The sequence below is a fragment of the Platalea leucorodia genome, assembly GCF_965183815.1.
Source record: "Platalea leucorodia genome assembly, chromosome: Z".
NCBI lineage: Eukaryota > Metazoa > Chordata > Aves > Pelecaniformes > Threskiornithidae > Platalea > Platalea leucorodia.
The window spans coordinates 25,834,663-25,847,204 of record NC_138858.1 but is presented as its reverse complement, the minus strand read 5'-3'; the positions used below and the strand labels follow the sequence as shown (position 1 = coordinate 25,847,204).

General features: G+C 44.9%; 1 protein-coding gene across 1 annotated transcript in view; it reads left to right on the top strand.

The window, feature by feature from the left end:
• THBS4 (thrombospondin 4) overlaps positions 1-11,239 on the top strand; it is a gene marked incomplete at its 5' end in the record, with an annotated part of 40,534 nt that extends 29,295 nt beyond the window's left edge. The window contains 10 exons of the mRNA XM_082336463.1: positions 144-303; positions 993-1,111; positions 1,921-1,973; positions 4,017-4,210; positions 4,508-4,686; positions 5,624-5,672; positions 5,772-5,968; positions 6,497-6,669; positions 8,827-8,966; positions 10,918-11,239. Of these exons, the coding sequence (XP_082192589.1) occupies positions 144-303; positions 993-1,111; positions 1,921-1,973; positions 4,017-4,210; positions 4,508-4,686; positions 5,624-5,672; positions 5,772-5,968; positions 6,497-6,669; positions 8,827-8,966; positions 10,918-10,979 (1,326 nt within the window). The 3' untranslated portion in view covers positions 10,980-11,239. The remainder of the gene's footprint in view (positions 1-143; positions 304-992; positions 1,112-1,920; positions 1,974-4,016; positions 4,211-4,507; positions 4,687-5,623; positions 5,673-5,771; positions 5,969-6,496; positions 6,670-8,826; positions 8,967-10,917) is intronic.
• Between the last annotated feature and the right edge of the window lie 1,303 nt (positions 11,240-12,542).

Here is a 12,542-nt window from a genome sequence, read left to right as displayed (position 1 = left end):
ATTCACATAAAATGTCAGGCTGCTCATAGTAATAACTTTTTGTGAAAGTAGAAATAAATACAAGAGTTATATAAATCCAGCAAAGTAGAAATTAAAGATTCATGACCTGGTTCATGTCTGATTTGGATCTGTGTCTGTTGCAGGATAACTGTGTCTTGGCTCCCAATGTTAACCAGAGAAATGGCGACCAAGATATCTTTGGAGATGCTTGTGACAACTGCCGCAACGTCCTGAATAATGACCAGAGGGACACAGATGGTGATGGGAAAGGAGATGCTTGTGATGATGACATGGATGGAGATGGTTGGTAATTCTTCACTTCCATCTTCTCTGATGTTCTTGAAGCTTGCCCGCAATGTGCCGTGTGAGGACATTTCCTGTCACCAGCTGCTAAGTGTCATGTAACACACTGTCTTTCTTCATGAAACCTGCGTTTGGAATCCTTTTAATTTAGATTAATATATATCTTTTAGCCCCCACTGGAAGCACTGAGCACTGTAACAGCTAAACCAAGCCAAGTTTCATGTATAACTTAAGGTCGTTGGTGATTCAGTAGTTCCTTAAAGGTACAAACATGTCCCAGAGTACCCAGCTGCTGCCTGTCCCAGATGCCCAAGAGCTGCATAGTGTATTATTTTCGTTGCTGTAGGAGGCTCGAAAGAAGTGAAAAAATCACAACCCTTCACATGTAATAACGAAGATGAAACGTCCCGTCCTGTAAGCTGTCATACAGGAACAGGGTGGAATGAATTGTGTGTAATAAATGAAGTGTGTGTGATGGGGTTGAAAGCTGTTGTCTAGCAAGGTGTTTCTGACTTGTATTAAATGAATGCATGCATACATATGAAAGATTTGCTGTGCAGGTTTATAATGTCTTTGCAAGATTAAGTAGTTGCTGAAAAGGAAGTGTCTTTACTGTTCTTGATGTTTATGTTGTCCAATAACAAATACGGGAATTGTTTTTAACTAACATCCAATCCTCTTTTTGCTAGGTATTAAGAACCTTTTGGATAATTGTCAGAGGATCCCCAACCAAGACCAGGAGGACAAGGATAATGATGGTGTTGGTGATGCCTGTGACAGCTGCCCTACAATCAGCAACCCAAATCAGGTTAGCAGGTAGAAGGGAAAAATATCCTTGTTTAGGGAGAGGGACTGCTGAGGTCCAAAAAGATGCAAGAGAAAGAGGCAGCCCATGCAGCCACAGTGTTTATCTTTTAACTATAGGTATTCAGGGAAGTTTTGTGGAGCTTCAAACTCTCCTGATATGGGAAAGGGGAGCCACCAGGTGTATTCGCATAGCTTGGGATGTTGTTAGCACCTCTGTCCTGCCAGTATCTTCTACTGTCATGCTCTGAAATGTGGGCATGCTCCAGTCGCACGGAGTCCAATGCCAGACTCCACACAGTGGTGTGATTTAGTTACACTTGGTATTTCTTTAATTTAGACAAAATCCTGGTGTCCTTATTTAGCAAAGCTTCACTGCTCCTAGGTGAGAGGTCAGTGAGACTTTTCATATGTTTTGTATTCTGATTAAGCTCCTTGTGACTAACAAAAATTGCTGAAAACTTTAGAGAAACATGGTAGATTTTTAAAGCTGCTTAAGAAATCAACCTTGGTTAGAAATGAGGGATACTTATTTCCAGTAGTAGAGTAATCTTGCTTGAACTGCTCATCTTTCTTGAACTGCTCCAATCAAGTTTAACCCTGTTTATTCATATTTGTCATTTTTTTTTCTTTAATAAAACTGACTTTTTTGTTAGGTGGATGATGCAAACAAGAAAACATGTTTTATAAAATCATTTTTTCCATGCTTTTATTTTAAATGTATTTGATTTAGTTGTGTTTTTGTTTATTACTACCATTTTAATAGATGCTCTCAGCAGCTGATACTGGAACTTTCTCTGTTTCCTTTTGCAGTCGGATGTTGACAATGACCTGGTTGGAGATTCCTGCGATACCAATCAGGACAGGTATGCTGTGTTGTGGCTTGTAACAGCGGCAGGGAAGTGGAAGAGGCTAGTCTTGAGCTGAAGCACGCTACTGATTCTTGGAGAGCTGTAATCCCTCAGACTAGCCTGGATTTAATTCCAATACCTCCTCAAATAGATGTAATTTCAAAAACAATGTTATGATTTATCAGCCTTGTTGGTTCACTTCCCTGTAGCAGTACAGTTAAGAAGCCCTTCACCTTTAGCGCCATGTTCACACAGGCTTCTTGTGAGTTCCTGTGGAAGTGACATTCAGAGCAGTTTTCTGGCTGTAGAACCCAGAGCACTGCTCAGAGCGTCTTAGTGAGGTAATGTCTTTTTTCTTTTCTTTATTTTTCATTCTTTTTTTCTTTGTTTTTTTCTTTAGCAGAAATTTCACAGTTAAGGGCTGTATGTTTTTCCATAAGAACCTCATGTTTCAGAAACAGAATTCTATTATCAAGTGTAAAACGTTCACAGATAAACCCCTTTGGTTTAGCACAGCAAGAGTGGCAAGGCTCCTCTATGGCTTTTACATGCCCTGAGCATTGAGGGGAGCACGTCCCATGACAGACTGCTGATGCCTGGCTGGAAGCAGCTTCTGCGTAGCCAGCTTCGGGGGTGGCAAGTCCTCTTGCCTGTGCTCCTCACTTAAAGCAAGAGGAAGGGGAAGTGATAAATCCTGTGCTGGCACAGCATTTCACCAGCCACAGATGGCTGCAAAGTCTCACCCCAGGGCTGTTGGTGGGTGCTGCTGCCTGGGACGATAAGCGTGGGGTGCCCACTTCCTCACCTCCGCAGGGAGCATTCCCAGTCTTGGGCCAGTAGCTGCCAGGGCCCCCAGCTGGGAGCTGTTTTACTTTTAAGTAGATATGGCCTTGTTTTTTTCCTGTTTTAAAAAAGGACATGTTTTCTTTTTTCCTCAAACCTAACTAATGTGTATGAAACATTGCCTGGTAGAAATGTTGTAGATGTGCCTGAGGTTAACCTTGCGATAGACGTATGTGCATGGTCCTCATTGCATTTTATCTCAAGAATGTGCAGGCATTAGTTGCTCTGACCTAAAATTAAAGCACCTTTCTTAAGCAGAGAGAGAGAGAGAGGCGGGAATATGCATACCTATAAGCTGCAGCACTGCCTTAATTTGGCTGCATGTCACTTCTGCTCTGCCTGTGCTAGGCAAAAAGCTACTGAGGGGAAACATGCCTGTTTATCACCAGAAACCATTTTGTTTATGGTGTGTGTACAAAACACACCTGACTTCAGGCCATTTTTTTGCACAGATGCACTTAACTGTTGGCATGGAGAAACAAGGCAGCCACTCCATAACTTCCCAAACCCTTTTCTATAGTCTGTCCACTTTCCTGGTCACTCTTCACTGTAACCAGCTGATGCAGCCACGGGCTGGAGGGGTGCTTGGGAGCTACAGACTTTCTCCTCTCTTTCTTACTGCACAGCTCCCTTGTGGGACCGTAATGTAACAGAACTTGCTATGCACGAGGGTGAAAGCAGTGCTTGTTTTTAAACAAGTCTGATTTCAGGTGCTCATGCAGAGTCTCCCATAAATTTTCATTCACACTCACACCTGCATGTTCATGAGCACCAAGACACTTGTGGACAACATGTGTGACAAGGGACACCAGCTGTTGAGCTCTTGCTGTCTCCTGGGTGCCTTTTGATTGGTGACACTGCACTTGCTGGATGTGCCTTGCACACCCTTTAGGAGTGGATGTCATTTGGGATCTTGGGCTCTGGTATCTTTTCCCACTCCATGTAAGGCTTCTTTTTCTTTTCCTTATCTGAGTATTTTCATAGCTCCAGGCTTAGTCTTCATCTTCCTGCCACGTTATCATACAGTCTCTGTTTGTTCCACGCCTCTTTGCTGTTCATCCACCTGAGCGACACCAGGTCATGGTGCCCCACTGGTCTGTTTCCAGCTCCGGGGGTGCCTCCAGTGCGCTTCCCGCTCAGGTACCTGTGCCATCCCCCATGCAGAGGCAGGAGCTGATGCCAGCGTGCCATTTCTTTTTGTCTCTGTGCTCGCAGCGACGGCGATGGGCACCAGGACAGCACAGACAACTGCCCCACCATCATTAACAGCTCCCAGCTGGACACGGATAAGGATGGGTTGGGTGACGAGTGTGATGAGGATGATGATAACGATGGCATTCCTGACCTCCTGCCCCCAGGCCCTGACAACTGCAGGCTGGTCCCCAACCCAGGGCAGGAAGATGATAATGGTAAGATGGGCATTCAGGAGCCATTTCGGTCCTTAGGTACCACATCCTTCCCCAGGCATTACACACGTGCACCAGGATCTGACACAGCCACCGCGTGTGCACACGCTCATCCCAGGAGGGACCCCAACACACAGAGGCCTTTTGGCCAAGGCAGATGTTCTCAGGTCCCCTCCCCAGGCACTGTGGCCATCAGGGCTGAGACTCCACCTGCTTCTTGGACACCCTGATCCAGTGGCTCAGCCATATGTGGCTACTTGCTGCACCATAAATCTGCTTTCACTTCTCTGATGCATTCAGGTGATGGAGTCGGGGATATCTGCGAGTCTGATTTTGACCAGGATACAGTGATTGATCGGATCGATGTGTGCCCTGAGAATGCAGAAATCACCTTGACAGACTTCAGGGCCTATCAGACAGTGGTGCTGGACCCAGAGGGAGATGCGCAGATTGATCCCAACTGGGTGGTTCTGAACCAGGTAAAAATACATCTGGTCTTTCTTACCTGTCTGAGAAAGATCATTTGAAAACCACAGTAAAACTGTCTCTGTAATTGCTGGATGTCTGGCAAACAAGGGCAAAGTGGAAGCAGTTGGTTGGTTGACTATTTTACAGGAGTTATAATGAAGGAACTTTCTTTTAGCATATGATAGATTGAAGCTTGATGCTCCTAGTAATCTAAAATAACTACAGGCTGGTCCCCATGTTCTGGGTGAATTTCACTGCTGCCAAGAAGGCAAACGTGAGACTTTTGTGTCAGCCTATTGAAATACTTCTGTAGCTAACAGTTTCATGAATCCTTCCCAGAATTTGAAAATCTGACCTGCTGCATAGCAGAGCATTTACTCCTAGATGGAGTCCAATAACTGTTATTTACACGAACAAATTTTAGCCTTCAGGAGGCTAATGCGTTCTGAGTCACAAGGAATGTGCAATTTATTCCCATTGCCAATGTCTCTGCTAAGCCAGCTGAGATGTATAGACCTTCCTTAACCCAGTCCTGGCAGTCAGTTTAAACCCAAACTCCATGATCAGATCATATGAGCTAAGCCTAGGAAAAGCTCTCCTCCCACCCCCAGCCCCCTTTTGACGCCCCACCTCCCCAGTCCCATCTCCAGTTCTGGCCAGGTTCAGTGATTCTCCAAAGAAGACTGGGGTAGGGAAAGAAAGTATCAGAGCACCAGTATGGCCAATTTTGCAATGGGAAAAGAAAAATCTTCCCTGACTCAGTGCACACAAGCAACAGTATTTGATTATAGTTCTCATTTTAATTCAGAGCTACAAGTGTTACAGACATGTTGTGAGCAAACAGAGGAGATGGATGGAGGGGGTGCTAGAGGGAGACCAGAAGAGGCTGCCAGGCTTCGCCAACCCAGCTCATCACGCACGCTAACCACCTTGAATTTACTCTTACAGGGCATGGAAATAGTGCAGACTATGAACAGTGATCCTGGCCTTGCTGTTGGTATGTTCCCTCTTCTGAGATTCAAGTTTTACAGCAGAAAATTTATAGCATGTGAACGCATTTTCTGCAGACTTGTTTTTAACCTGCATGTATCCTCAGGTTACACAGCTTTTAACGGCGTTGACTTTGAGGGCACTTTTCATGTGAACACGGTGACAGATGACGACTATGCTGGCTTTATTTTTGGTTATCAAGACAGCTCTAGCTTTTATGTGGTAATGTGGAAACAGACTGAACAGACGTACTGGCAAGCAACTCCCTTCAGAGCTGTTGCAGAGCCTGGCATTCAGCTAAAGGTACTGGTCGTGGCTCCTAGCTGGGGACACAGTGGTCACCACAGCCTGGCTGTGCCATCCTGCCACGCGTTAGCCATGCTACCTCGCCATCTGACTGCCATGGGCTAAGCCGTCATGCTGTGCATTGGCCAAGCCATCGCACTGTGTGTTGGCTGTGCTGCCCGACTACTGTTCTCTCCCTGCAACACTTGTCAAAACTGCGAAGTCAGGTGGCTGCCCCACAGCCCTTTTAATAGCAACATTTTTTCAGGAACTTCATCTCCGGTCTTGCCCCTGCTCATCAGCTGGAGCATTTAGTCTCTGCTCTCGTGCTCTGACTGTAATTGGTCAAATTGCCTCCTTCTCTTTGGTCCAGGTACTCGGTTGCTTTTCCATGCAAGCGGTGGCTGCGGTTACGCAAGAGAAGTTAGGGGCTTGTGAGCAGGAGGGAGGGTGCTTCTGCAGACCTGCTCCCCGCTACAGAAAGAGTCAGAGCTCCTGAAAGTGACATTTCTCTGTGGTCAGCATTGGAAAATTGTATTTCTGCAGGCTGTGAAATCCAAGACAGGACCTGGCGAGCACCTCCGCAACTCCCTCTGGCACACGGGGGACACCAGTGACCAGGTCAGGCTGCTGTGGAAGGACCCCCGAAATGTAGGGTGGAAGGACAAAGTCTCCTACCGCTGGTTCTTGCAGCACAGACCCCAGATCGGTTATATCAGGTAAGAGAGGAAAGGATAGATAAGGTGAGTACAGATACATGTCTGCCTAAACTGTTGTTTCTCAACACCTAATTCAGATGATAATCTGAGAATTTGTAATATATCTGGGCTTTGCACTGATGAAGCCTCATAACAGGTTAGATTTTCGAAATTCAGCCTGCAGTTCTTTTCCTAGGAAAGACAATTCCAAGCTCAGCGTGTTTGTAACTGAAGTTTTCTACCATCTGGCTGTTGTAACTGTGCCCTACCCTAATAAGGCCTTTTCTGGCTTTAATACCTTGTTCTCAAAGTGACTGCTGGCCACTGATCTGAAAAACAGTGCATTTCAGAATTTTTAAATTTTGATCTTCTAGAATATTTTTGTTGGAATCGTGATAGATCATTTACATATTCTGGGATAACAGAATTAATAAACGTTCTCCACTTAAAAGGCTGTGATCCTAACTAAGATCCGTAATTATCCTGATGTGATAGATTTATTAGATAGCATATATTCAGAAAGTTTGTCAAAGCTCTGTCATGCGTGTTATCTATTCTTATTTTGTTATTTGGGGAAAAAAAAAAAGTTATTTAAAAAATAATTCACAACGAAACAGTTCACTCTGCAACATCCAGATCAACAGGAATTATACTTGTAGATCAAGGTTGATGTTAAAATGCAAAAAATAAACTGCTCTGGCATCATCAGCTCAGGTTTTGCAGCCTTATAATGAACAGAAATACAGGTAAGTTAGTTAGTTGTTCTTCACAAAATCACCAACCTGCAGTTGAGCTGCAGTAACTTGATGGTATAATTATTCCACTTTCCTGGTGCAGAGCATCGTTTTCAGCAGTAATTGGAGTTAGCAGGTTTGACTTTATGCTAAAATGAATAAAGAATATTTATACTGTCAATTATTGTGTCCCAGCCACAGCGCAGCAGTGAATAGATCTTGGGTGGCAACTTTTGTTTAGACCAAGCTGTTTGTGAAGCTGCTTCACAAGCAAACATCTGCCTGTGGTTGCAGTCTCTCTAGCCAGCCTAATTAATGCCCCCTGCAATGCTTTGCAGGTAGTAAAGTCAGTATCACAAAATCCTTCAAAAACTAAAGACAGCCAGGCCTAAAGTGAACCTCTGCCAGCTCTCTGTCCGCATCTTGCTGTGGTCTGTTTGGGCCAGATGCCACAGACCATTATGTGTCTAGCAAAGGTTTTCCGAGGCTTCAAGCCTAGGAAAAAGTCACTTGAGCCAGCCTCTCCCACGGAAATTTGAAAGACAACAAGTTCTATTCATTGTACAGATACTTTTGAACTGCCTCAGCAAACCAGGAAATAAACTAAGGAACATAACAGGAATTAGGTTTTTTTTCTTGTTTTATGAAAAGACACAGGAACTTTCTTTCCCTTCACCACTTGCTATTTTCTTGCATGTCAGACCAACAGCGTCCTCATCCAAAACAGGGCCCTCCAGGCTCATCCTCCCCTGCGCTGTTTACCCGGCACCCCCAGAGGCTGAGGACTTGGTGCAGACAGCGCTGCAGCAGCTCAGCTGGCTCCGGCGTGGTCCCGCTCGGGCCCTCAGTGCAGGGCGCGCGCTGGGGAGCTGGCAGGGCGCAGCTGTTCCCAGAGCTACTTGGGGATTTGCTGCTGGGTTTCCTAACAAGAAGATGCCAGATCATCAAAACTGTTTCTGGAATTAATCATATTCACATTTTTGAAGAAATCTCACAGTCAAGTTTAAGATCCCAAACAGTTTGTTTGAAACTTTGCCTATTTAAAAAAAACCCAAACTTTAGCTTCAGACTGTGTGAGACAATATCCATCTGGCCTTCTTCAACCGATCTAATCTGGTTCTCCCTTTCTCCTGTAACTATTGACGGTGGAAATTTTCAAGAGTTAAAGCTCTCAGCCTGACTTACTACAGGAAAAAACATTCCAAGGCTTTTGCAGGGTATGTAAAAAAACAACTACCACAACGCCCTCCCTGCCCAGCTCTTGCCAGCGCGCGGCATTGCTCCAGTTCCTGGCCTACAGAGGAGCTATCTCTACTGCTTTTTCTCCCCTGGGCTCGCTGGGAGGATAGCACGTCCAAGGCTAGAATCTCCATGGGTAACAAAATTACTTTTATGAATGTTGCAGCCTTGGAACCTAACAGAGCTTCTGTTTGCTTTCATTAAGGGCAAGATTTTATGAAGGCTCTGACCTGGTGGCAGACTCTGGTGTAACTATAGACACCACGATGCGTGGAGGACGGCTTGGAGTTTTCTGCTTCTCTCAGGAAAACATTATTTGGTCCAACCTAAAATACCGTTGCAATGGTAATGTTGCTCTTAAGTCATTTTAACTAACCACTAGCAAGTGACCATGAAGAACCGGTAGTGTGGCTGTTGGATTAAGCCATTTTGCATCTTTTCCTGTGCTTTTCATTTACAAGTTATTCACAGCTGTGAAATGCCTCCCCTGACACCAGCAGCACACTGCAGCCCAGCCAGACGGGAACTAACACCTCACAACCGCTCCTCCCAGAGCAGCCACTCCGCTGCAGAGATTGTGCCAACTAAGTAGTATAGCTGTCATCAGAGAATTAGAGACGTTATTTAAAACCAACCAACTGTGAGAGTTGTACACGCACAATGCACCGAGGCCATCATGTACGTAGGATGCCTTGAGCTCTGAATAAAAGGTGAAATAAATCTGGAGAGCCGGTGGGATCAGTCACCAGGCATCAGTGTCACTTGTGTACCTGCCGGTTGCTCCTGTCTGTGGGAGGACAAGATCAAAAGATGCCCTCCCTCCCATGGAGGAATCCTTCTCAGACTCTGTGGGAGCGTGTTGGCTCACTCCTGCTGGGGTACGAGCCTCGCAGCTTAGCCCTGATCTCCCACTATATGGAATAACTCAAGCCTCGGTCACTCACACAGAGGCTGATCATGCCAGGGTGTTGCCGCCCTGGCAGCAGTTCAGCTAGCTTGACGTTCGGTTGGAGGGGCTGCCCCCCTCCTCTCAGCATCAGTCCCTACCTGACGAAGGCAGCCTTAGGAAAATAAGTTACCAGCCACGTTGGAATAGTTTCTTTGTCTGCTTTCTGTGGATCCAAGAAGCCCAGCCCAGGTCTGCAGTGGACACAGCCACTGCACGGCCAGACCCTGGCTCTGTGGCTTGTTCTGGTGATGCACCCTGGTTCTTGGGCACTCGGTACACCTAGGCTGGCACCTGCAGGTCATGGTTCAACAGGGGAACTTCTAGACAGTGGTGCTTACAATTAAAAATTACTTGATAAGAGTCTCAAACAGTATGTGGTTTCCCAGAAAGCATGTTTCAAAGCTGCCCCTGAAGTTGCAGGTACTTTCTTGGCAGTGAGCAGGCACTGGCTTTGCTGCAGGCGCTGCAGTAAGTCAATGAATGAAAGCCACTCAGAGAAGTCTCTGGAGTCCCCACATTTGCAGAAGAAGCTTAAAAAGAATTTTCACGCCTCAAAAAAAGAAGTGATCAACAAAAAGCAAAGCACTTACCCCTTTTTTTGTACATACTGTGTGTATTTATATAGTTACTTCCTTTTTTGAGTTTACAGTTATCAGTCCAGCATCAGGGTGGAAATAATCAGAGTACAGTTGAGGTCAGGCAGTTAAGCTTCATTGCTGTGGCTGCAGCTTTAGCTCTACAGTTAGCTCTGTGGCTCTCCAGATAAAAATGTTCTGGGGTCTGGCAGAAGCACACTGCAAACTCAAGGCTTCAAACAGAACTGTAGTTACTCTTATGACATTGACCCATTTCAAGCTCCCTTCATGAATTCTGAAGTTTTTCTACCAGTTGCTATTGGTCCTTGGGTTGATGTTTCTGTCCCTTCTTGTGGTGTGGGAAACCATCACTGGGAAGCTGAATTAAGGTACATGAGAAATAGAGACGCTGACACTACAAACGTGTCTGGGGTGCAGAGCTAGACAACCACTTTTTCTGCCTTTCTGGTCAGTGTTTATTAATAAAAATATAAGAGTGGAAGCGACAAAGTTTTTGGGTGGAAATGTAATTTGAAGATTGATAGTACCCCGTTATGGGCTGGCACTGTAGCATTCACTATATTGTTAGCCTCTCTGTGCTTTTCAGCCGTGTACAGCTAAAACTGAAAACATTCCCTGTTCATTCTTAATGTGTAAACAAAAAAGAAGGCACATTACCTAAAAAAAAAGACTAGGTGGGTAATTTATTAATTTAAGTGCTCCTTGATGTTGTCAGAAGAGACTAAACTTTTGCATATTTTCCTGTTTTCAGACACCATCCCAGAGGACTTTCAAGAATTTCAAGCTCAGCAGTTTGGTGTTGGTGATATTTAAGAAGGAAAAGCAAAATAACATTGCTATTGCAAACAATAAAACAATATATTTTAAATCCTTATATGATTGTTGTAAGAGTGCACACCGCAGCTTCTTCTCATTGATGTGACTATGTCAGACTTTTTTTTGTATAAAAGTGAAAATAAAAAGGAGACAAAATAGGCTGGGGCTTCACTTGTTTTCAAATTTGCCCTAAAATCTAGGGAGCAGCATGTAATGGAGTGACACTTGCTTAAAACATTCTTGGGAAAAGTTTGAATCTATTGCCATTTTGGATTATTAAACAGGATGGGGAAGAAAGCACAATTTTGTCTATCATCTGGAATGTGTCAGAAACATCAGGTTGCATCTGGGCATGAAGTGGTTGGGAGCTGTCTGGCCAAGCCAAGGGCTTCTTAGTATCTTTCCAGTCCTGCTAGGGGAAAGTTTTATCTCCTTTAGAGCAGTTTAGTTCCCTTGGATACTCAGTCACCTCTGGCAGACCTCCTCTAAGAACTCTATTAGACCTCCCTGCCCTCCCACTCCCAGAAAACGATGAGTAACACTATCACATCCTGTAAAAGCAAAAAAGCTGACTGCAGGGCGTTGTCGTCACATCTTATGACTTGCATGTGACTAAACCAAAAAAAGACATATGGAGATAAATGCAGTATCACCTACAGAGAGAAAATAACCCTAACTGTATTCACATACACAACGGCAGGCTTTGACCTGCTGTCCCCGCTCAGAGCTGAGCTCTCTCAGCAGGTACTGCAATCTTACAAAAAAAGTCAAAACACTACATTAAGTGTTAGTAACCATTAGGAAAGCAATGGAAAGCAAAAAGTAAAAAAAAAACTGTATCACAATGCACTCTATAATTTGAAGTATAGAAAGGTGTTGGATACTGCTTGCATTTCTACTACGTTCTTTTTCAAAATGGAGTTAGGAAAGGAAGCGGGGACAAGCTCCAAGGACAGCTGAGGAAAAGGATATTGCAGCCTATAGGGTAATTACTTTAAAAAGGACAGTGGGAAACAGTACTTCAGCCTCGGGGGAGGGAGGAAATACACAGAAGGGGAACAACAGTGAGGGTTTTAAAAATCAGAAGTAGCCCTGAGAAAATAAATAGCCATGGCTCTTTCCCAGCACAAGAATACATGGGAAATGCTGAGTTACATCAGGCGAGAGCATCAAAACAACAACAAAAAAAGACGTTTCCTGTTCTCAGTACAATAAAAGTACCCTTAAGGCTTATGGTGGTATCAAGGCTTGGGCTACGGGGAGAGTTTTCACTGCGGGCTTGTCCGCCATGGCCTCACCAGGCTTCTGAGCGCAGCACGGCGCTGGGACCTGTCCCACGAGGGGTCTCAGGGTCCCAAAGCAAAGCGCACGACGCAGGAGCGCTGCCCTGCCACAGCGCTTCACCATGAAAGGTCCTCCAGGTTCAGTCCTCCTTTCCCCTTGGCTTCACCAACCCCGACTTCGCTCATCACGTTTTCAACTGAGGACTGAAAAGCTAGTTACTTTGGAGCAACACAGAGGGTATTGTCAAATTATGCTTAAAAGATGAGAAAAAAACAT